This window comes from Athene cunicularia, assembly GCF_003259725.1.
Source record: "Athene cunicularia isolate RWA chromosome 17 unlocalized genomic scaffold, athCun1 chr17_part1, whole genome shotgun sequence".
Taxonomy (NCBI): domain Eukaryota; kingdom Metazoa; phylum Chordata; class Aves; order Strigiformes; family Strigidae; genus Athene; species Athene cunicularia.
The window spans coordinates 12409668-12434406 of record NW_020799122.1 but is presented as its reverse complement, the minus strand read 5'-3'; the positions used below and the strand labels follow the sequence as shown (position 1 = coordinate 12434406).

Here is a 24739-nt window from a genome sequence, read left to right as displayed (position 1 = left end):
CTTCAGGGAGCCAACTCATAAAGAAGGTGAATCAGATTAGCAGAGGGAGCAGATCTACTGCAGCAAAATCCATGGACTGGCTCCAAGATGTACAAAGTTCCTGAGAATTCATACTTGAACTGCAAATCAGGACTTACACTGGCAGTACCAGTGTAGTGTAATTTCAGCTGAGAAAAGGAGTAAGATATGTTGCAAAATTGAATATAATTAACAAAACCCAACTTCCTCCTTTCTGTGAAAACCAAGGCCCAGCTGCTCAGGCTTCTGTATCATCTCCCCTCTGGTCAGTCTGCAATGTGCACATACAAGCTAAGTCTTTCCTTGCAGGAGAAATGGAGCCCAGGGACTCTATGGGAAAACAGGACAACCTGATGCAAGAACTAAAACCTAATATCGCTCTAACCCATAAATCTACCCAAGTTCAGGACATGCACAGGGAGAATGGGTCTACAGAGATGAACTGTAGCGCTGGTCAAGAAGCTGCCCTGAAGTAGCGTAGGAAAAGCAGGATTTGGGGTGTGGATCTTGCATGAGGTGAGTACTAGAAACTAGAGTGGGGCCACATCACAGAGGAAGATACTAGTCTTCTTCTCAAAGTTCCCCACTGACCCTTGCAAGCCCCTTAAAATCAGGTGTCTCCCTGTTCCTCACTCCTACCCTAACCTGCCTCCACCACAACAAACCTGCCCAAACACCCTCCCTCTCTGAGGAGCTTTGGGGTGCGCCAGGCAGGAGGCCTGATGCAGAGACATGATGCTGAGTGCTTCCAGCAGCCTCCAGTCCCACTCCACCAGGAAAACACCCAGGAAACAGCCGATGAAGCAGGGTGAAGCAATGATGGAATAGAGGTTTCTTTGCAATGGGATGAGGCCCTGAAAAGAGGAAGATACCTGATGAGAAATCGTCTTTCACTCCATCCAGGCTGTACTTAAGGTTTTCAGCAGGATCTGTGTGCTGCAGACATGGGAAAAGTGTCTCTTCTAAAGAAACTAGTTCCCAGCACAAGGTGGTACCCAGGAACTCAGCACTAATGCATGGACTAGCTAGGAAAACAGCCCCTTTGCATGCTGTTATGTATATGAATATGTAACTACTTCCTGGCCAAAAGCACCTAGGACTTCAGTTGAAACCCCACCGGGAGATGGATGAACTCACTGAAAAAGCAGCTATTGGCCTGAATCTCACAAGTGCCTCACTGAAAACAGAAAGCACCCACAAAAAGTCATTGAGCAGGAGCTGTGAAACCCCATACACTCCAGCAGACGAAAGACCCATCTGTCTACAAGCTAAAGCCAAAGCAGAGCTACAACCTGCCCTGGCTACACTTGGATGCCATAGGCCCATACTCCCGTGCAGAGGCTCGGGCAGATCAGAGCTGCTGTATGTAACACCTGGGAGGCTGGGATGCCACTGAACTGGCTCCTTGCTGCCCCAGGCTCTCCTCTGTCCTTTTGTGTTTCCTGGGCATACAAAAACATTTCACTAATAAGGAACAGGCCAAGTCCAGGATCATCCCTCTGTTAGGAAGGACACCCATGCCCACAACACACTCAGACACCTGCACCACCAGCACCACTGTCTCAGATCATCTCCCAAGGCCTATGAAAGCCACAGATGCAGCTCTATGCTGGGGTGTCTGATAAGGACCACTCCCCTCAATCCTTTGGCATCTGTGAATCTGTCACAGGTGTGCTTTTGGGGAAGAAAAATAAATTTATACATTAGATATGCATATATATTCAAAAGTGACGTCTGTCCAACCCACAGAGGGTTATCTGAACAGTTCACTCTGTTACAGGCAGGTGCTTTTCTGTGTCACCACTCCTTTGCTGCCAACTGCCCACACACTCTCTGTGACCCCCTCTGTGTGCCTGTTCCTGACAAACTCCTCAATCATGAACTTGTCATCCCGTTCAGAGCAGCCCCCATGACCCAGACCCCCAAAAAAGTAACTGCAGATGAGAGGAGTCCGAGCTCCTTAGGCCATCTCTTAGAAGGTGCCCACCTCCCCTGTGACATATGGACTCAGAAACTGCAGCAGGGTTTGGCTTGCAGTAGGTGTGTGCCAGAGTCCTGCAGTGCAAAGCTTTGTGGAGAAATCCTCTTGCACCCCAGCTGGAGTAAACATGCCTGACGTGTAACTCTATTTGATTTGTAGAGTCTCTTTTCCGTTAATCACCCTGGAGACACCCCCCAGGAGGCAATGGGCAGGTGCAAAGAGAACATCAACTGCTGACACCAGCCTCTAGAACTAACCCAGCCTTAATTGTGTGTATGTATGTTTGTGTAATCCAGTGAATACGGATATCCACACTCTGTAAGTTTCTGGTAAAATGTGTTGTTGGGGTGCAAGCTTTGTGGAGAAATCCCCTTGCACCCTAGCCAAAGTAAACATACCTGCTGTATAACTGAGTTGTAGAGTCTGTTTCTGTGAATCATCAAGGAGACCGACACATTAGAGGTTGGAAGCATCCCTGATGGCTTGTTGACATAGAGCCATCTGAAAGCAAAAGCCAAACTAGTCCTCTCAGGTCCCACCCCCACCAGCCTCCTGGCCAGATCAAGGCTGCCTCCAGCAATACCTTCCCCCATTGTCTGGGACATAGGAAGACCCATCAGTCCAAACCACCCTGGCATTCCTGTCAGCCTCCAAGAGATGCATAGAGGCTCTTTCCAGGGAGACACACAGCACTTTGGCCACCTGCAAATGTCCAGAGATTTCACAGCTGTAAATCTGAAAGCTGACTGACTCTGAGAAACTGGACTTCAGAAAAGAAAGATCTTCTTTCTACCTACCACTGATGACTATCATGTGAAGAGTTCAGAGAATTGAGCTTCAGCACTGCTCTATGGTTTGTGTTTGGTCCTGGCATAGCGAACCCCTTTGATTTTCCAAGATGTCCTTGTGAGAGGGTGGCACCTGAAAGTAACTAATGCCATGTATAAGTCACCATAAACAAAGCTGCAGCTGAGGAAGGGAAATCACTTCACTGGGGTTTGGTCTTTCTGACTTATGTTCTGCTGGGTGGAAAAGACTAATCCAACACCCTTGGCATATGCTTGTGCTGCTGCTGTTACCCTGTGCCCACACAACCGAAATGAAGGGGTGACTTAAGACACCAGCTGACTATGTGACAAACAGAGGTCACAGGGGGAGCAATGGACTCAAAATACCACTCTCTCATAGGTAACACTTCTATAAATTACTTTTAACTAAAGCTTTATTATGCCAGCTGTGCTGATAGAGCATGAAGCTGTTTGTTTAGCTGTGTTTGCTCCCTGTGCTTGGGAACATCATTTGGCAGCACCACTCAGCAGACCCAGGATAATGAAACACAGTAGCCAGGGCTGATGTGGAAAAGAACTGCTAAACTTTTATTTCCAAACGGCATTTATAAAAACAGAAAAATAAGACGTAATGGAGGATGTGGAAACATGGCCCATGGAGAGCAGCACAGCCAGGTCTGTGCCACTGGCACCTGCAGAACAAGTGGCCAACAGATGGAAGAGAGGCAGAGGAGGCAGCTCCTGGTCAGGTCCAACAAAGGAGAGCCCGCCATGCTGCCCTGACCCTCTGCCCACCATCACAGCTGCTTCAGTTCAGAGCCAGGACTCCAAGACATGAAATTCAACCACTGACCTGGACTTTGTGTCAGCCAGGCCCTGCACTCCCAGCACAAGGGCTCGTACCTGGAGGGCATCTCAGCAGGTTTCCCATGCTCACCTCTCCCTCCACCTCTCTCCAGTGAAGAGAAACTCTTGGTGCATGCGATGTACCAGCCAAATTCCCAGACCAATTCTGTTCTCTGCAGACTCCCAGGATTGGCTTTTCTAGTCCACCTGTCCTTGCAGCAGGCACCAATGGTCCTTCTAGCAAAGACCCAATATCCTTCAGTCACCTGAGATCCAGCATGTGGCCTCACCATTAGAGTGGATGGAGCACATGGCAAGCCCAGAAGAAACACAGTTCTGATCCATCATAGCTCAGACTGTGCTGGCTAATGCTATCCTCTGTGCAGAAAATACCCCTCCTTGCCCTGGATCTGTTTAATCCTTGAGCAAGCTTCTTAACCCCAAGCAGATAAATAAAACCAAAAGATCTTCCTTCCCACCACAGTAACACTGAAGTATATAGAACTCCACATGCTGCATCCCAGCCCTATGGTTGTTGCTCTGCAGGACCAGAGTCACATGTATGGAGGCAGGATCAGCTGAGTCTGCAGTAGGGCACCTCCAGCACCATGCCTTGCTGCTCCTGGGAAGGGGGTGGCCAGCAGGGGAGCACCCCTGCAGGGAAGCACCCCTGGAACAAGACACCTTCACCCCATAACAGGCCCTTTGAGGGATCAGTATGTCGAGGGATCTTCCTTTAGTCTGCTCTTGTGCAGGGAGGGCAAAGGAAGACTAGACTCCAGCCTGGCAGACCAGGCAGCATGGGGAAGGCTGGGGAATGCCTTTGTGAAAGCAATGCTGCCAGCCAGAGACTGAGCCGAGGAGGACAGCTATCCTTCATCCACAGTAGCCTTTGGAAAAGGCTTTGTATCCTTAATGCTTTGGGTGTTAGGACATGCTGTTGGATTCCTCATTCTCAAGCCTATTCCTCTATGGAAGAAGAGCCCGGAGAAGCCTGGGAAGCCTTGGGAGGTTGCAGTTAGCTCCTCAGGTCTATCTCCTGGTAGCCAAATATATACTTCCTGATTTTTGTCCAACACATTGCTGTGATGCTGGTGGTAGCTGGCTCTCACTGGTGACACACACATATATCAGTGCTGCTTGCACTGCTATTGCAGTTCATTTCACTCCCCTGGTTTAAAGTCCCCACACTGGTGCAAGTCAAAAAGTAGCCACTCTTCCTCCTTCAGGTCAAAAAGCTTCCCTTATTTTCAGTTTTCTGTATCTCAAGGCTTTGCTTCTCCCGCACTGGCAGTATCCAGCTGGGATGAAGGTATTTGCTGGGAATTTTTCTGTTGAGCAGGTTTCTTGTGCAAATAAGTCAGTATCCCACAAAAGCACAAAGCACCTCTGGAGAATAAGAAGCTGCAGGTGCCCCCTGGAGATGTAGCTGAGCTGGTGACCCTGGTGCCATTCAGTGTGTTTCATGTCAGCTCCCAATTCTTTATGATCCCTAGTGAAAATACACCATGCTTTTCCACTACATCTCTGTCTCAACACAACACTGACACTCCCCTGTGCATGCATCACAGCACAGAGACACTGGGTTATATACGACATCAAATCTGGCTCCAAGAGCTTGAGATGAGGCCCCCAAGGTAGGTCTGCCACTATATGTGGGAGAACATCCTTCAAGATGTAAGTTAAGGGCCCATTGGGCTAAACACTATACAAAGACTTTCTGGAGGACAGATGAATGATCTTTGCTCCAAGAGCTTACAGTTTACAAGACCAGAGCCACAACTCCACCATTATACAGATATTACACCTATTTACACCCACAAACATGTTGGTCCCAGCAGAACATGTCTTTCAGACCAATGGCCCATCAATCAGCTGATTTGGAGGCAGGGACTTGACTGCTCACCTTTTCTCTTAATCTGCAATGCCAGACCATTTCTAGCCATTATTCTTTCCACCTCTGGTTTGGATCCACAGCCCCAGCACCCTCCTCTGGCCCACAGAATAAAATATGGTATCAAAACAAAGTCCTATCCTGGCTGCCCGGGGGTCCATGAGGGTATCCCATATCGCCAAGGAGGTGATGGGTGCTGCGCCAGGCAGAGCAATGGGTGAGATGCTGGATGATTCTGCACCTAGCTCTCCCCCATTTTGGCCTCACAAGCTGTTGGCACTCTGCTCATCACCATGTTTGCAGTGAGATGAGAAGCGGGGAGGCAGACCCCTCCATCTTTGAGCCCCAGTCAAGGATGGTGAGGAGAAATCCAGACTGCTGTAATGCTGGGACATGTGTCTGACACAGCTCTTCTGAGAGGAGATATTAGCTGGCTGGTTCATATCTCGATAATGCACACCCTCCCCATCATCTCGGCTGGCACAGGCCAGCACTCTGTGCGTAGCCCTCGCTGACTCCAAAACCTTGCCAGATGCCTCCTTGCCTGGGTGTGTCCTGAACAGGATGCCAGGTGACCCCGCCAGAGACCTTACAGAGCACACCTGTCCCTGCAAGGCTGCCAGACAAGTGCTTTAAGGCTTTGAAATACAAGGTGACTCCGAGGCTCACCAAGCACCCCAAAACCCCACTCCTTCCCACCACACAGACCCCAGCCCCGGAGAGGCAATTCTCCAAAGCCGTAGGGATGAAGGAGGGGAAGGTCTGTGGGGCACAGGGAAGCCAGAGAGGATGACTTTTCTGTCGGGGATTTGGAAAGCATCCTGAAGGTAATTCAGGTCCCTCCACGATCATTTGCTTTTAACAAGCAAACAGACAAAGGCTGCTCAGTGTCCTAATTACATCTGTTAAAAACCTTAGCTAGGAAAAATACACTCTTGGTAAGTCCCTTCTCCATTTTTAACCATGTTTTCCATCCAAGAAATTAGCGACTGAGACTATGATTAAATAAAGACTAGCGCATCACTTAGCTCTTCTCTTCCCCACTTTCCTTCTTCACTCCTGACCCCCCAGAGAGTTAATTTACAGTTTGGGCAATTCTCTGTCAAGCCTCACAGTAGTCAGACATCTCAGCCTGAAAGATGATTGTTCCTCCTAGGCTCCAAGCTCTCTGCGACATCCTCCAACTCATCCAGGATTTCGGAGAAAGATGGCCTCTTAAATGCTTCCACCTGGAATAAGAGGGGAAAGCTGCAGAGGACACCCTGAACAAGAGGTGGCCCGCTCTGCAGCAGCTTTGCTGATTTCCCCAAGCCTGGGCAACAGCATCCACCCATCATTAGCCCTGATCCAAGTCACACACTTGCCCGTGGAGCCTTCTGGCATCACCACTTGCTGACCCAGGCCCAGGATGCTGCAAAGGAGCAGCTGCAGGACAGGTCCCATGCATGGGTATAGCTCCAGCAAAGGCAGTGAGATGCTGAAAACCAGCCTGACATACCCCAGCCTGGACAGGGTGTGAGAACTGCTCATCCCAAAGCTCATCCAAATGGTGCAGGGGCAGGCATTGTGCAGGGAAAGCCTGCCTGTAGGTATCAGGGGGGAGCTGTTTCATTCCTGACCTTTTTGATGACAGTCAGTATCGAACCATCTTGTCTCCCTGATGCAGCTCATCCTAAGTGGGCTGAGATTCCCCATTCCTCCCAGTGCTGTCATTGTGTGCCCAAAGGGAGGGGCATGGCCCGGGGCACCCCCACCTCACACCCACTGCATGCCAGCCTTGTGCTGCCCTTTGTGCCTGACCCCAAGGAGCCAGCCTGGGAAGCTGCACCAGAAACTCTCTAAACCTGCACATCGCACAAGGGCAGAGAACAACCCCAAGGGCCATTTCTGGCAGAAACTCATTATGATACCAACTTGCATTAGGAAGCTGTCCATCAGAGGTACAAGATCTGAACACACATAAATCTGAGCCAGTTGCTGACGTGAATCACTCCTCTGATTCAGGGAAAGTTATTCACACATCTGCAGGACCCATCCAAGGATTTACTTCCATTTGCTGCCTTGAGCTCCTAGCAATTAGATGCATTATGATCACCCAGTTTCTCCACTCTCTGCCTAATTACTGCCTTTGTTTTTTTCTTCTTTTCAGAGACTAACTTTAATCCTTACTTTCTCTCTGCTTTGCCTCCCAAGGCTTTGGGGAGCATGGGGAGGTCCCCCACCTTTCACTGTTACCTTTTATGCTAAAACAAGAGTGGTTAGAGGACTAGGTTCTGATGATATCTGTAACACCAGGGCTGGTAATAGCGAGGCAGTGCCCTCCAGAAAGGACCAGCTGAGTGCCTCTGTCTGCAGCCTGGCTTAAGGAGGGACTGGACATCATCACCAACCTGCTTCCCACTCTGGGCTCAACAAGTAAGGGAACAGGCAGGACATTGGGATGTTTTGGGCTGTAATACACAAACTAAACACTTCTAGGGGCAAAACTGCATGGTGAATGAAAGCATTCTACTGGCCCAGGAAGATCTCATCACTTCACAGCTCAAGTGGCAGAGCCTTGTGTGCTAGCACGGAGAGCAGCAGGCTCAAGCTCTTCCAGGGTTCACAGCAATTTTGGTCTCTGTCATACAAGTGTGACACAACTCCAATAAAACTAAAGGGGGAAAAAATAGCAAGAATCTCACCCAACAGCAACTAGCAGCAAGGTCCATCACCCGCTTGGGGCATTCGCTGATCATCCCTTGGAAGGCAGCAACATCCAAGCCATAATCCTGTGAGGAAGGGGGAAGAGTAGGTAGAAAATAATTCAGCTATAAAGTCCTTTAAAGCTCTTCACCCTTCTCAAGGTGTTAAAGCACAAAATGCTCATGATTTAAAGCTTTTAGGGTCTCCATCACAGCTATTTTACTGATGGCTATGCAGAGGTACTGGGGCAGCATCATTAGCAGAGCTATGATCACTGCAGCATCCTGCTTGCTCTGTGCTATCCCAGTGGGGCAGCAGACATCCTCCTGGAAAAGCTCAGATTAAGGCAATGAGAGCCACAAAAGTGGAAACCAGTGGAGGAACCAGCAGCAGATGCTGAGCAGTGGCTGCTGAGGACAGGAACTGCAGATAATCTGGTCAAAGGGGTCCACCCAGATGTTTCCATAACTACAGCTTTGTCCTCCCAGACTTCAGAGTCTCTCATATGTAATTCTCCCACATCTTGTGAGCACAGATGGAGCATTAGTTTCTGTTCAGTCTCACAGAAACATGGAATAATCTCTGGACACTGCAGGTTCTTTGCACTGCTCCTTGGAAAGCAGCAATTTGCTATTCTGCTGATGGATTTTTTATCCCTGTTCAGGGTAAACTTTCCTTCCCACTTTGTGGAAGGGAAATTTTGCAAATGTTGAAACTAAAAAGGCCATGTTTTTAGGGAAGCCCACTATTTCCACATGAACTGTGGAGAACGGAGAAGCTGAAATGTCAGAGCAAAATGAAGTATTTGGAATTAAGGCCTTTAATCAGAAACACTTCATCTCAAATTTTTGATCTAACGGAAGTTTTGAAACTATAGATGCACTGAACTCTTGTGCACTGAGAATTCTGAGATCAGATTTTCTTGTGGAAATGCCTCTAGAGAAACCTGAGAGTGAACACATACCCACGTGTACAGGTCTGTCTGGTTCAGAGAAAAGCCACAATCTGGTACCATGGAGAAAACACCATTAGATTTGGCTGCAGAAATCATTACCTGGGTCCTGGGAAGCACTTCAGGGTCAGCTGGGATCCTGCCCAGGATTTCACAGAGGACAATGCCAAAGGAAAACACGTCCACCTGCAGGGTGGGAGAGTGGGAGGTGGGACAGGGCATGCACAGAAGCAAAGCATGAGCAAGGGGTGTACCAACAAGGTCCTCCCATTAGTTATGCAAAAGCCCATCAAAAAAGCCCATTGGAGGTGGAGGCAGATAACCTGTAAGCTTCTTCTGGGCTTCTGAACCCACCCAGAAACACCACAACCCCACCTGGAATCCAGCCTCATCTTTGGGAAACCTGGCCCCATGCTCCTGTTCAATGTGTCTGGTGCTTCTACCACAGCTCTGGCACCTCCCACAGATCCTGCAACAGGCTCATCAAGCATCTTCCTCATAGGGGCTTCACTGAGTTTGCCCATGGCAGTAATTCATTTCCATAAAAGTTTAACTTAACAAGGCCACATAAGGAACTTCCAAGTTGCTAAGCAGAGCATTAATGAGCAAAGGTCCAGGTATAATCGCAGGACAACATTTCCCAGGTAAGGAGGAAAGAGCTTTTCTGCTCTTGGGACATGCCACCAGTAAGCAGAAGGGACATCTCGCTTGGGAGCTCTGAGAATGAACAAGGAGCTGGGAAGCAGTGCCATACCTTCCGGTCATAGGGCTCTCCCCGCAGCATCTCAGGAGCCATCCAGAAAGCAGAGCCCACCAGAGACAGCTTCCTCTCCACATCCTTCACAGGCAGCTCCACCACCTCCCTGGCCAGCCCGAAGTCAGTCACCAGCGCCTCACGGCCCCGCGGTGTCACTCGAATGAGGCAGTTCTGAAAGCAGCCCCCAGGGCACGGCGTGAGACCCCCAGAGCATGGCATGAGACCCCCGGTGAGGAAGGGCCTGGGCACCTGAGCGACACCTCACTGGCCCTCAGCCCCACCTTGCTCGGCCCTCGCCGGGGACCTGCATCCTGCACACATGGAGTGCACGGGGCAGATTAGGGATGGACCAATCACATCTGAAGCCAGGAAAGGTCCTTGAAGAAGCTGTTCAAGGAACATGATGATCCACATCCTTTTACCTGAAAGAAACCTCGAAATGTGCATGTTGACCTTATTCACCATTCAGCCAAAGGCAGGCAGGGTCACAGCCACAGGCCTTCTCACTGTCCATGGCTATATATCCCTAACACAGCTTTCTGGAGAAATTCCTATAAAATTATTTTAAGGTTTCTCAAAAGCCCAGCAGTTTCAGCCTGTTCAGCTCCCCAGGACTTCCTCCTCTGCATATGCTCCCAGGGAACTAGCAGAAATGACCAGGATCTTCCCCAGATGTCTCTCACTGACAACTAGATTTCAAGTGAGCATGCATACCCTTCTCTCCCACGTCTCCAGGCATCATCATTGCAGGTTTCCCTGGGTTAGGATGAACCTCTTCCAGGGTTGAACCACTGCAGTGAGGGTTGAACCACTGCAGTGAGACAGAAGGGGAGGCACCTCCAGCACTGAGCTCATCAGTCACCACTAAATAGGGAATTACATCTCACCTGACTTCAGAGTACACTGGCCAAGAAACCTGTGGTCAGAGTGAACCAGGCTCTTGCCTTGCCCTTGCCTGGTGTTTGTGATTTCATGGTAACTGAGACAAGTAAACAGCCCGAGATTACAAAAGTGAGTTTCATTGCTGTGCTGATGTCTCTCAAGACTATAATGCTTGACAGGCTCCCCTACTGTGAACCTTCATCAATATTACAAGTTTCTCTTAAAAAGCTCAGAGTGCACAAAAAAAATGGCTTTTAAGTGATACACCACTACCTATCCAGCATCAATTGCAAGGACTTGCAGACGTCATTTCCATGAATCATGAAGCCAGCCCCTGGCATCAGCTGACACAGATATGGTCCAGGCTGATCACCAACCCCTCAGCTCACATTCCCTGTGAATGAGATCCTCACATATCATGGACACGCTGCAGATCCACCTGAGGTTTGGATAGTTTTGCCCAAGCGACATCAACAAGGCACTGCCTCACTATGTCCCTACTGCCATACCTGTCCCCATGAGCAAACCTGAGAATGGCAAAGACCCAGTGCTGTTCCTGTCCCCATCAAGCAGCATGAGCCCATGCTGAGGAAAGCAGCGTTCCAGCCAGAGGGCAAATACACCAGGAACATGATATGCCTTTACATTACACCCAAAGCCTGTCTCCAGATGCCAGTCTTCACAACTGGCACACTGCCAGGGTGTGAAAACCCCTGGAGGTGACAATCCTAAAACTGGTGATCTGGACTCTCTGGATCATGGAAGAACAACTTCCCTGCACTTGAGTGAGTAGACAGACATCTCTGCTGGTGCTCTGCACACTGACAGGGAGCATCTCACATGGCACTTGCTCCCAGAGCCTGTGACCAGCTCCTGTTAGCAACAGCTTCCTCCTTGCTGTGAACAGGAAAGCAAATCTCTAAATCTGGCAGAGCTTCTCCTGCAACTGTAGGCAAAGAAAACCATGTGCAATTCTGCATACATTTCCATTAGTTTTTTCTTTTCTGTCAGCAGCAGCACTAGGAGCAATATATTTTTATCTCTATCTGGATCTCCTGCTTGGCAAGCAATGAATGAAATGTAATGACGGGTTTTACCAGGAAAGCTTCCTTGTCTGCAGAGGGATTAGCATGGAGCAGAGGACGAGCATGAGGCTTGAGGCTTCCTGGTTACAGCCTAGGTGGTCCCTGTGAGGTCCCCTAACACAGTCACCTTCAGGAGTCTGGGGGTGACATCCCCTTTCCAGCTGCATACCTTGGAGTTGAGATCTCGGTGGTAGATGTTCTTGGAGTGCAGGTAAATCATTCCCCTGGTGATGTCAGAAGCTAAGTCCACTTTTTCCTTCCATGTCAAAGCAGTGTCTTTGCTGGCCAGGAGCTCCTCCAGGCAACCCCCATTCATGTACTGTGAACAGAGACAAAAAGTGAGTGGCTGTGCAGTTTGGTGCAGGCTCCCCTGGAGCCTCCCAGGTGCTGAACCCTCCCTCGCCAAGCCAGGAGCCCCTCCTTCAGGATGGAGGTTGGGAATGCCACTGCGCACAGGGGCCTGTGTGTGGTGTATGGCACTACCCCTCCTGGCACAGCAAGTCACTGCTGGTCTCTGGGCCTTGCCACGCTGCAGGAATGGCTCCATAAGCCAGCCATGGTCCTCACTTATGGGCAGCAAACTAGAGGCAAAAAGCTAGAGGCAGTGGCTGCCACTGACAGCATAGGAACAAGGTGAGACCTCCCCAGTACCAGCCCAAGCTTTTCCATTAGACTATACCACCATTCCAGTGCCACCCTGGAGGTCCTGCCACTCTCCATCTGCTTTGCTTTCTACTCCTGCCCTCCATCCCTGGCTCCTCTTCTTCCCACCAACTGGCCCATTCTGGGGACCAAGCCAACCTGAAACACTTTTTAGATGTTCTGCTTGAATCTCATGGCCCTGCAGTGACTGTGCCCAACTCCAGCTGTGACCAGCTGTGGGGCAGAAAGTACCCTAAGCCCCTCCGAGGCAATCTTGCTAGGACAGAGCCATTCAGAGGTGCAGGAGTCAGAGAGGCATAGATATGCATTACAGGATATCTGCCATCCTCCCTGCCAAACCACCACAGGGTCTTGGCCTGCCCACAGCACACTTACAAGCAAGAAACCTTTACCTCCAGAATGGGGTACAGCTTGTCATCCTTCACACATATCCCAAGGTACCTAAGCAGAAGAACACATTCAATTTAAAAAAAAAAAAAAAAAAAAAAAAAAAAAAAAAAAAGAAGAAAAGAAGCAAAGAAGCCATCGAGGTTCAGCTCAATCCCTCATTGCAGAACTGCCTTAGAGACACCAAGCCAATTCCAGCCCCTGCCACCGTCCACTGCTCACATGTCACATGCCCACCTGACGATGTTGGGGTGGGATAGCTTCTGCAGCAAGCTGATCTCACGCACAATCACCTCTTGGTCCACGTCATTCTTGTAGATCTTCACCACCATCACTTTACAAGCAGCAGCCTGGGTCACCTGAAGCCAAGGTTGGAGCAAGACATCTCTTAACTTCCAGAGATCTGCCAGCCCCTCTGGATAACAGAATCCCTTCCCAGCCAAAGGCCTGAATCTCACTTCCCTGCTGCCCAGAGCTTTGCACAAGTGTGAGGTGCTGTCTCTTCCACATAAGCTCCACTCCAGTGGTGTCTGCCTAGGTGGCTGGGGTCAGCAAGGTCCCTCCTGTCCCAACACATCACAACACTATTTCTCTGCCAAAATTTGTGTGTTCCTTCAGCTGGAGCACTTTCTCAGCCCACACTGGGTTACTGAAGAGCTGGCCTTGCATTCAATGACCCTTCCTACCCGCAGCCTGCCCCGCAGAGCCATCCCTCCCTCCTGCCTGGGTCTGATCACTGCACAGGGCTGCTGGCCACGCTCCTCATCCCAAATTCCTTCTGTACCCAGCCCACGGCCAGGCCCCTCCACCCAGGGTCAGCCAGACAGACACAACACAGCAAGCACAGAGCCAGAATATCTCCCCCACATTCCAGGACAGAGGTCCCATGTCTGCTTCCCAGCCACATGCTAACCTGAATCTCTGGTTACCACCAGATTCCTGAGGCTTCCCCCTGCCAGGGATACTGAAAGCTAAAGAACAGAAAACAAAATGCTTTTCCCTCACCTTAAAACACTGAACAGACTGAGCAGGCATTTTTAGGAAGAAATTTTCTGTCCCCTGTGGAGGCACCAGAGCTGGGCTGTACTGAATGCAGGAGTTTCATGCAAGCTGCAGGACATGCAGGAATCCCCTGAGAAGCCCTGACAGGATTGTCCAGGGCCCTGCACTGAAGCTCATGTTATCTGGGTTGATGATCCAAATAGCAGTTTCCAGACCACACCACAGAGCATTGTGATACTTTAACATTTCCATCTTCAATTACAGTTCCCACACAGCTAGCAGAGAATCCAGCCAAGTGTTTAATTTTTTCTCATTTTGAGGTTTATGGGGTTTTGTTTACATTAAGGGAAAAATAGCTTAGACACAGCATGAGCTCACTTAAGAGCAGAATTCTGAGGCTCAAAGTGTCACCCACTGCTCTCTGTGATGGTCACTTTACAGAGAAGTTTACCAGCTCAGGTGAGGAGAACAAAGAGCTGCATGTAAGATCTAGCTGGGCTGGAAGTAGAAAAAAGCTCATTATAATCAGGTCACAAAACAAACTCTCTTGGGAGCAACATGAACTGCTGCTTCCCTTCTGAAGGAACACAACCTGACAGTCACTGTTATCACTGGAATAACTCTGCCTCTCTACTCAAGCAGGTCGTAAGGAAGCAGGGCTCTGACACCCTCACCAGATGGGACGTCATAACCACAGACTGGAGGTGACTAACCAGATGTAACTGATTATTAACCATAATTGCACAGATGTAAATATAAGATTTGCTATCAATCATCTCTGCCTGAACACTGAGTGCCCTTATGCCCAGGACAGAGTACAGGGAGCAGCTGAAATCTGGAAGATCTGAAAAACTTTCAGAAGAGCTAATACTGTTTTCAGTGAGACCTATTAGCTCTGCACAAACTCTGGTGGAGACACTGAGCTACACTGAGCTTCCAGGTGAGATTGCACATCCCAGCTGGACACTACCAGAGTTCACAAACACTGCCTGCACTGGTGGGGTCAGTGAGCACTGGAGGGGTTCCTGTCCACAAGGCAATGCAAAGCCCAGCCTACTTTGGAGAAATGACTGAAAAGCAAGGGTATACCCACACCACCAAAAAAGTAGTGGGAGAGATGGGCAAAGGTAACAGGCTCAGAAGGCCTCTTCTAAGACCACAGGCCCTAAGATTGCTCTGACCAACCCAGAGCAGCCCTTGGTCTGCTCTGAATCACACAAAGTGTCCAGCTTTGTCCTGGATCAGTGTGAGAACCAGGAAAGTGCAGAGGGGCCCCCAAGGTATTCTCATTTCACACTAACAAGTGGTAAAGAGCTGGTGTCAGCTTTGAGTGGAGAAATAAATGTGCAAATCTGGCACTGGAAAGGTGCATAAAGACAGGGAGTGGGACTGTGCTTCCTAACGAGTATGAAGCTTTTTGAGGGCCAACGAAGAGGTTGCACAGAGTCTCCCTTTGGGCAATGCCTTAAACCAGCCTCAGAAAAAAAAGAAGTCATGCTGTACTTCTCTCCTGCTTTTGAGCACCTCAGACCCTTATGTAGGAGAGATGCCAATGAAAGATGCTTTCCCCGAGAGAAACTCATACTTGAATAGCTCCTTATTGCACATCAGAAAACTAAGGCAGAGAAAGAGGGAAAGCACTTTGTGCCTAGGTCATGCAATATATAACCCACAGAGCAGAAAGCTGTGCCCAGATCTCTTGAGCCTGAGTTACCAAGCAGAACCTACCAAATTCTCCTTCCTCAGCCAACCCACATATAACAACTCCTGAGAATGAGCTTATCTGAAGGATAAAGGATGACAAATGCAACAGGCAGCTGGCACAGGCAGTGCCAGCACTTTGGGGAGTCTATGTCCTTGCTGCAGGAGCACTTTAGAAGACGGCATCTGTTGGCCAAGAGCGTCAAAGGACCATCGGCAGTGATGCTTCACAGCAAGAGTGCTGCTATTCAGGGCTATGAGGCCACAGGGAACTGGCTGACCCAAGAGGACCACGAGTCAGAGCACTCAGCTACAGTTGTGCTCAAGTCCCCAGACAAATGTCAAGTCCTCACAAAGGCCTGTCCTTGTCCCAAGTCCTCCTCCACTGTCTTCTGACTATTTGAGCCATAGCATTTCATTCAAACTTTTTTTTTTTGACATTTCTTTTTCTGTTTCTACTTCAAGAAGTTATTTCATTTTCATTCAAGACCTGTGTCTCCAGCCTGCCTACTGCTGGAATTTCATTCACTGCCAGGGGAGGAGGGAAACGTCAAGTACAGAGGAAACAGCAACTGTTACTATGAAAATCTGCTAGATAAAGAAAAGCGAAAGCAATGGCAACAGCATGCTGAGTGGGTGGGGAAAGCAATTACTAGAGGAAGGCTTGTGGTGGGAAGAGGCATTTGTCATGTATTGCTCCAGTCTGCAAAGAGCTGCCATAGACCTTTGGCTGGAGATTCCCCTTGAACAGCTTTAGTGCACTGTCCCTGGACCTGAAGTTCACCCAAAGGATTTAGAACAGCACCAAGCCCAGACATAGTAGAGGAGAAGACAGAGCCTTGAGAAAGCAATGTATGTTCTTCTATCCAACTTGTGTATTTTCTGCAGTTCTGTGGCCACATTCTGGCTCCTTTAGTTTCAAATGGCCACATGTGCTTTCACCAGCCAGGGATCTCACCCAGAATGTATCAGAATACTCCCCTGGCAGAAGCATCTCATGCTGGCCCAGGAGAAATGTGCAGTCATGATGTTTATCAGGGGCTGGTAAAGCTAAGGAGCTGAAGGCAACGGTAGAGTCAGGCCCAATTTGTTTCCACTGGGTCTGTGTGACTTCCCAACAACCAAGATCAGTGTCAGCAACCGCATTCTGGAGGGCTGCTGGAAGGAGAGATAAGGTTGGCAAACCTGACCACACTGCAAAGCAATGTGGCATCTGCTCTCAGAGGTGAATGCTGAGTCTCACTTCCTAACATGAACCAACCCCTTTCACTTTGCTATTCATGGAGCAGTGATCACCAAGGGCTGCAGAGAAAGAGCTCCAAGTCCCATCCACTCCCCCCAAATAAGCAGTAGCACTCCCAGACAGCATTGGAGGGGGAGCAAAGCTAGCAGCACCCCAGATCCTGTGCTTGCTCAGACAGGGCTAAAGGAACTCCCACACCAGTGGAGCTTAGTGCAGGAAGTGACTCACAACAGCCCCAGTGAAAAAAGCAGTTTTACTTTGGTGACACACCATCTGCATCACGCACTGGCCTGCAGGGAGCTATGGGTCTCCTGACATGAAGGCAGCAGAGGCAGAAGTGGATGGGTCAGCAGCCTCTCCCAGTCTGACCCTGCTCCAGGTCCCCTGCTCTTCCCCAGCATCACCGTAAGGCAGGGCAGCAGCTGGAGAGAGGTGACAGAGCTGGCGTCTCCACGGGTGTGGGTGGCAGATACTCTGGGAGATGCACACAGCTTAATTTTACATTCTTTTTCTCTACATATTTTGCTACAGTTTTGACAACAAAACCTGCACAGATCATAAATACCCCCCTAATCTCATCCAATACCCAGTTGAGCTCCCTGACAAGCCTGCTATATGGCCAGGTGACAGTATCAGTGAACACTGACTGATCAAGTCTTCCCATCTCCTTTTTCACTATGGAAGGGGAGATGTGCAAAGGCCACGTGCTAGGTGTACAGAGGGAGATGTCCTTTCCTTCCTCACTCCATCCAACCTGCCAGAGTGAGCTGGAAGGGATGAAGATGAGAAAATAAGGTTGGGGACAGGTTCCTCAGGTGAGGCACCATCTATACAGCCTCAGCAGCGGCTCAGCTGCCCTCACACAGGTTGCAGGCTGCCTGCAGAACAGTTTACCTTGTAGACCTTGGAGAAGAAGCCGCTGCCTATCAGCTCGGCGTTGAAGTTTTCCCAGAACTCCAGCTTCCTGACAGCCGTGCGCAGCCTCTGCCAGCGGTCCACATGGTGGTAGGTGTGGGATGAGTCGCCATAGTACTGCCCGGGGCAGGAGGGCTCCGGGGCGATCAGCCCTGCCTCGAACATCATGGGGGCAGCAGCTAAAACACAGTGTATTTCATAATGAGCCAACAGCAGCATTTGGACATCAAACAAATACCTGCACCAGGACTAGATGAAGCCTCAGGAACAGAGAGAGAGAGGAGATGAGGCACTGAGATGACGCACCCTGCAGCAAACATTGCACTGGGAAGCACTCATGGGCACTGTCACTTGGATAAGTCACCTTGGGCTTAGGCTTGTTTTATGCAGGTTGGATTTGGACTTCTTTAGACTAGGACTTAAAGATGTCAGCGCTTAGGGATATGGTGTAGTCAACATACCGCTGAGGGATCCGGTGTAGTTGGGAACAGTCAGTGCTGGGTTAACAGTCGGACTGGATGATCTTCAAGCTCCTTTCCAACCTAGTTGATTCTGTGATATGTCAAAATAGCATATATTCACTTATACCTTCTAAAGGTTTATGACAGATAGGATGCATCACCTTCAACACATGATAGTGTAGCCCAGGAAAAGTCCAGGGGACTCAGTCTTGCTCAGCCAGCTTGGGTTAAAAGACACTGTCTAAACTGGGCTTTTAGCATAGGTCATGTGCCACATGCTAATGCCACATTTGTTACCCAAGTTCTAGACAGTGCTTAGCTGCTATTGCAGACAGAGGGTCATGGCTACAGTGTGCTAGCAGGAAACACTCATTCTTAAAAGGGTCCTCACTTAGAGATGCCCACGGTTTCATTATAAGCCCTAAAGAATCACAGAACAAGGAAATGCCCCAGCAACCCTCCTCCTGTCTGTGCATCTTGAATTTGACTCCAAACCTCAAGTGCCTCTGCTAACTTGTCTTCCTTTTCCACTGCTCTGATTCTCAAAATTCCCTCTCCAGTTACATACCTGCCCCCATTCCTCTTTCTGCCTTTTACAGCACAAGGCTCACACTCCTCCAAAGTCATATGCCATCCTTCCCCTTCTCTTGCATCACTTGCTTCTAGTTACTTCCAAAAATGCAGGAGAGGCAAATCCAGGGTAAATGGCCTTCTGACACGCTGAGCGAGGCAAATAAAGCACCTACTTCTAGATAATTGTAAAAAACTGTTGGTATGCTACAGCACTGTCTGAGCACCTTCCACTGACAGGACGTGCTGATTCCCGGGGGCCTGGCAAGCTGCTTTGCCAGACTGTAACCAGATGAGACAACAGTCAACAAAGGTTCAACACTTCCAACTGAAGCAAAGGTAAACTCTGCCCTCTCTTGGTTTCTGTCCTAGGTCTTGCACCGAACAAGAAGCTGTATCAGCATCCCTTGATCCCACAGATTATTGCATGGCTACTTTGCTTCTACAGGGCAAGGCAAAATCCGCACTGAGACGTGCATAAAATATTTTCACTAGCCAACTCATCCACCCACAGTTCAGCCAAGATCCAAAGAGAGAGCTGCCAAGGGGGGGACATACAGATGTGGTGGCAGAGCTAAGCAGGGCAGGAATTCACGAAGAGAGAAGGGCTGGGCCATGGGGTAGGCAGACAGACAGTACTGAGCAGGTCAGAGATTCTCAAAGCAAGCAGCAGACAAGCTCCAGGCTGAGACTCAAGGAGCTGCAACACAGAGGAACATCAGCACAATCTTCTGAAAGAATCCAGACCCCGAAGTTGCTACCACAGGACAATCCCACACAGGCTGCAGGAACCCAGTCCCAGCAAAATCAACATGACAGATGGGCTCCTACCTGATTGCACAGCAAACACCTGCAGAAACAAAGCCCCAGAACTGCTCATGAACATAGCAGCCCATGGCCACGATCAGTGAAGAGCACTCAGATCAGGCAGGGCACATGAAAGAGGTTACAGGGCCACAGCTTTATCCCTGCTCTGACCCAAAGACAGGCAACCAAGGAGCATCCCATGACAGAATGCAGCTGCAGGGACAAGCCTGGAGATTTTTGCCTTGGGACAGTCACTGCTCCTGACAGCCATCACCATCTGAAACTGAACCCAGCCCAGCCTCCTCCCATCCAGCCTTCACCCAGGTGCTGCACACTGGCACAAAGGAAGAGGCTCATGCAAAAGCAGGGGACAGGACCCACATCAGTCACACTCAGTGCTGCTAAAGCCACCCTGCTCTGGCTGTGTCACTGAAGGCATTACCTTAATCATCCAGATTCTGCAAGGCACCAGCACAAGGTGGTGGCAGGGTGCAGCAAAGGGCTTTTACTGCTCAAGGCCATGCTCAGCATGCAGGGCCACCGAGCAGGAGGGCGGACACGGGAGGTGCTGCAGCTCCAGGCCAAACAAGTGGTGCTTCACAGTCGGCAAGACATAGAGGGGGTCCTCCACATCCTGCACATCTGGCCAGGGCATAAGAGGACACCAACAGGATCTGCTGAATCGTGCTGCCCCCAGGCTGCCAATGAAACATGGACAAGGAATGGCAAAGAGATGCCCTAAGTATCAGACCCATCTTTGAAGATGAACTCTCAGGCTTTTACCCACTGCTGCCCCCAATCCTGGGAACAGGTTTGTCCTCTCCTGTTGTGTGAATGGAGACAGTTACGCAGCAAGCCCCAACGTCACCCCGGAGTGCCGGTCCCCCACTGGCAGAGCTATGAGCACCTTCAACTGCTGCTCAGAGACACACTCACCAGGCTCTGAAAGCCTCTCCCTCCACTTCAGCACTCTTTACTAACAAAAGAAAGAGGAGCCTTTCCTCAGCAGAGCAGGAGCAGCACACCCACCCAGAGCCCCTCTTGCCTGCAGGGTGACCCAGGCACAGGCATGACAGGTCCCCTCAGGCAAGACAGGCTGCCTGGGGCTGCCCCTTCCACGGGGAACGGTTTCCTTTTCAGAGGTCTCTCTGTTCGGTACTTTTCCCATGTACAATCTCCTCCCGCCATGACCTAGTTCATCAATTGCTTCTTTGTCCAGCAAAGAAATCCCTGCAGCATCCCCAGCATGCCGGGAACGGCCCCTTGCGTTATGCCACTGAGTAGGAGGCGAGTCTTTATATTCTTTTTATAATTGCAGCTGTTTGTCCCCAGATTAGTGCTGACACGTAGGCTGAGGGAGAAAATGGCCTTTCAAAATGCCAGGATTTATTGAAGGCTTCCTAGGAGCCGGGGAGGGAGGAGGAGAGGGTGGAAGAAGGACAGGGAGCAGGAGGAGCAGTCTGGGGGGGGTAGCCTGCAGCCCAGGCAGCAGGGCAGGGTCCATCCTCACATCACCAGCAAGGATTAGAGCACCCAAAGCAGTGCTTTTGTCTGAGCAGTTGAAGTGCTGGGGCTGCTGCCCATATTCCCAGTGCTCCCAACTCGAATTCAACCCACAATGGGGAGAGCAGGCTCAGGCACAGAAGGAGGCTCATCCCCTTCAAGGCTGCCCTGCCTGCAGGGAGAGGGGAGATGGAGCCACTGGCTTCCACCACCCTCTGGGGAAACAGCCCAGGTCCCCAAGCTTTCAGCTGCACCCACAGCAGCCAACACGTACCTCCCAGCTCCCCAGGGTGACAAGAAGCACCGAGGAAGCAGCTCACAGGCAGCTGGGAAATGCTTGGATGCTGTAGGCTGTCATTGAAGGGAACCCACTCCTCACCAGATAAAAACATGAAATTTGAAAAGCAGACCTGGGGCACTGTCTTCCAACAGGCTTTCCTTAACTGCAGACACCAGATGGGCACCTACACCCCATGGGGAAGGGTCTGCCCCCCAGGAGGGCTCGCTGGGGCTTCCCACACTTGCTGCCATGCAAGGCTCCAGCAGCTGCCAGGGCTGGCAAAAAGGCCATAACCTCCCCTGTGCAAGCACCCTGCGAGAGCAATCATGCAGGAAAAAGTTGGCTCTGGCCTCAGCCTGGGGAAGCGCCTGGCAGGAGCAGGCAGGTATCAGGGGTTCAGCAATGCAGCACCCACGGCTCCCACGCAAGCCACCACCCACCCAGCAGACCCACCGCCCCAGACCCATGCAAAAGCCCCAGGCGTCTGTCCAGACCCAGGCTCTGCTGCGAGGATGCAAACCCTGGGCTTCAAACCCTGCTTCTAGACAGCAAATTTTCCTGAAAAAAACGGAAGCATAGACTCTTCCTCCCCTCAGCCACCAAAGAGCAAACCTCCCTCCCCTGCCACTGGTTCCAGGCTTTTCTTCCCATCATCAGGAAAGCAGAGATCTTCTCCCCAGCCTCCTCTGCTAGTACCTGGGAGGCTGAACCAGCTCCAAGCAGCCTCCTGGACCACAAGCCCAATGCCTGATGGCTGGGACCTTGCCCTGGGGAACAGCATGTAAGACCTTTTGCTTACTAACATTCCATCCAAAAACCCCTGTGTGGGATCAGTGCAAAGTATCTTTGCCAGGACAGCAGGGTGCCAGCACTGGGTGCCAGGACTGTGGTCCACAAACGTCGAACCCACCCTTCTGGTGGAGAAAGGGGTGTGCACTGACTGTGTATGTGTGCACATGTGCACACGTGTGCAGGACTTGGCCTTGGGGGAATCAGGTACACAAGGATGTTTAGAAACCTGCAGGTGCTTATCAACATTTTGTAAGTGTCTAGCACTGAGGTTGCATTGCTGATAACGATCCTGATGCTTCACTAAGATCCAGTTGTTTATATCTCATCAATGAATCAGTAAATTACTTCAGTCCCCATATGGTTTAAATCACAGGAGTTGAGTAGTTTTCTCCTGCAACGCATGCGTGGGGTGTGTGGGCAATGCTCCCTCCAGCTGCCTCCATCCTGCCCTGCCCGCGCTTGGCTCAGGCAGATGCGGGAGGAGTGCTCCTCAGCTCCCAGGTGAAAATGCAAAGCAAAGCCGGATAACGACGGTGACATTAGATGAGATCATCTGTCTAAGCCAGATGAACAAAACACCTCAGCAGAGTTACTCAGCATTTATCTCTGTCAACAGAAATAGACTTTCTTCCATTCTGGCTTTTTATAACAGACACCAGCAAACCTTCTTGTAGCATAAGGAAAATGTAGTAGGTCAAGCAAAACGAAAATGGATTTGCTGACCATACTATGTTGCTGATCCCTAAAAATATGTCATCAGTATCTTTGAGCTTTTGACCCACAAAAAAATGGAAGAAGCATTTCCTGAATACTCCTGGCTTGGGGAGGAGGCTAAAGACAGACCACGGCTCCTGCTGCACAGCGAGAGGATGGTTTCCCACAGATAAAACAGTGACATTCACCAGCATGAGGATGTTGGGAACAGCTCTGCAGCCAGTAGCTCCCAGCATCAATGAGGACCAGATGGCTTTCCCTGGATGCCACTGTCACACAAGTTAGCAATTAGCTTTTTTTTTTTCCCTCACATACATGAGAACATTTAGTCTAAGCTTGCCTGTTTCCCTCACCCTAACACCCGTAAACTTGATCTCTCCAGTCAAAAAAACAATTTTCTGTTGGAAATAAAACAACAACAACAAACCTCACAACAGAATCAGGAAGGCAAATTCCTCTCCACAACAAAGCAAATTTAAGTAATTTACGCAGCAGGGAAAAAGGGATACTTGATTTCATTTGAGCACAAACACATTTTTCATAAAATAAAATCAATAAATACAGCCCAGAAAGTAAAAAAACTCGGGGTAAGTTACAGGCAGAATAAATAATTTTCACTTTGCAAATTCAAGTGCTTATTATGCTTCTGTCAACAAGGACATCTGTGAGCCACAGATCTGAACAAAATCCTGCCCTCCTGGGACAGCATCATGCGCATAGGGCCAGGATCACACCCTGGATTGCAATCTCAGCTTTGATTTAGCTGCTTTGATTCCAAACCTATCCTTTGCCAGGTAAAAAAGAAACCTTAGTAAAGATCTAAAACTGGGAAATCTGCTTCCCCAGAAGATTTATACACAAAGGAAAGTCACAAGATAAAGTATCCTTTTGCTGAGGGGAAAAATGCCAAGTAATAGGGACAAGGGCATTTTAAGATCCAGTAAATGGGAACTCAGATGGTCCAAAAGGACAGCAGGTTCTTGGCACAGGTAAGTATAGGTCTTTGCTTTAAGTGGCCACCCTGTGACACAAATCCCTCTTGAAATCTGAAATAGTTAAAAGACTTCATGCTGAGGGAGGACATAAGCATTGGAAGACCTGATCAGGACACAGCGTTGATCCCACTTAATTTATAAACAACATGCATGTTATTCAGAAAGCAATCTCACTAAAAAGCATAAAGTTTCCAGGTGCAAATCTATGGCTGATGCTACCTACAAGGGGGAGACAAGCTCTTAAGATCTTCTGTCCCTAAAAATCAGTATTTCCCCAAGGCTTTCAAGGAAGAGATTAACCATCTGTAATTTGGCTGTAACTTTAACAATGAATATTTTTGAATATAAGTAGAGAGGGACTGGCTCCTCCAGCAACCAACTCGCACCTTCCCCACAAGACAAGTCGAGAGGGGAATGCAGACACAGCTGATTCCCTCCTCATCTAAGGAGCCCTGATCTCCAGCTCCCTTTTTCCCACACCCAGTGAACCAAGTCTCACTTGAAATGGCTTTTACAAAACTGGTAAACACTCATCAGGCCAGGATGCATAAAGACATTTAGACACACTCTGCAGGGCAGTCAGCAGAGAAGGCTTCAAGTTGGCTCACCTTTCAAAATGAATGATGATTGACAAGGCACATGGATTCCTTTGAGATGGAAAGGTGCAGAAAAGAAAGAGTAGGAAAAAAAATAGTCATAACAACTTGGCAGTCATAAGCCTAAGCCCACATATTTACTATCTATCTCTGCTCCCTTTGCTACACTCTTCACGGATTTTCTTTGATTTTCATTTTAATTCTGAAGACTCATGGTACATG

The 24739-nt window shown here is 49.6% G+C and overlaps 1 protein-coding gene across 1 annotated transcript; it reads right to left on the bottom strand.

The window, feature by feature from the left end:
- Positions 1-6489: 6489 nt before the first annotated feature.
- LOC113486505 (dual specificity testis-specific protein kinase 1-like) lies at positions 6490-24583 on the bottom strand. The gene is made up of 9 exons (XM_026860499.1): positions 24530-24583; positions 17779-17978; positions 13176-13297; positions 12944-12992; positions 12058-12207; positions 9919-10092; positions 9267-9350; positions 8212-8298; positions 6490-6756 (listed from the first exon to the last, which is right to left on the bottom strand). The coding sequence occupies exons 2-9, from the start codon at positions 17965-17967 to the stop codon at positions 6655-6657; spliced, it is 957 nt and encodes a 318-aa protein (XP_026716300.1). The 5' UTR covers positions 17968-17978; positions 24530-24583; the 3' UTR covers positions 6490-6654.
- Between the last annotated feature and the right edge of the window lie 156 nt (positions 24584-24739).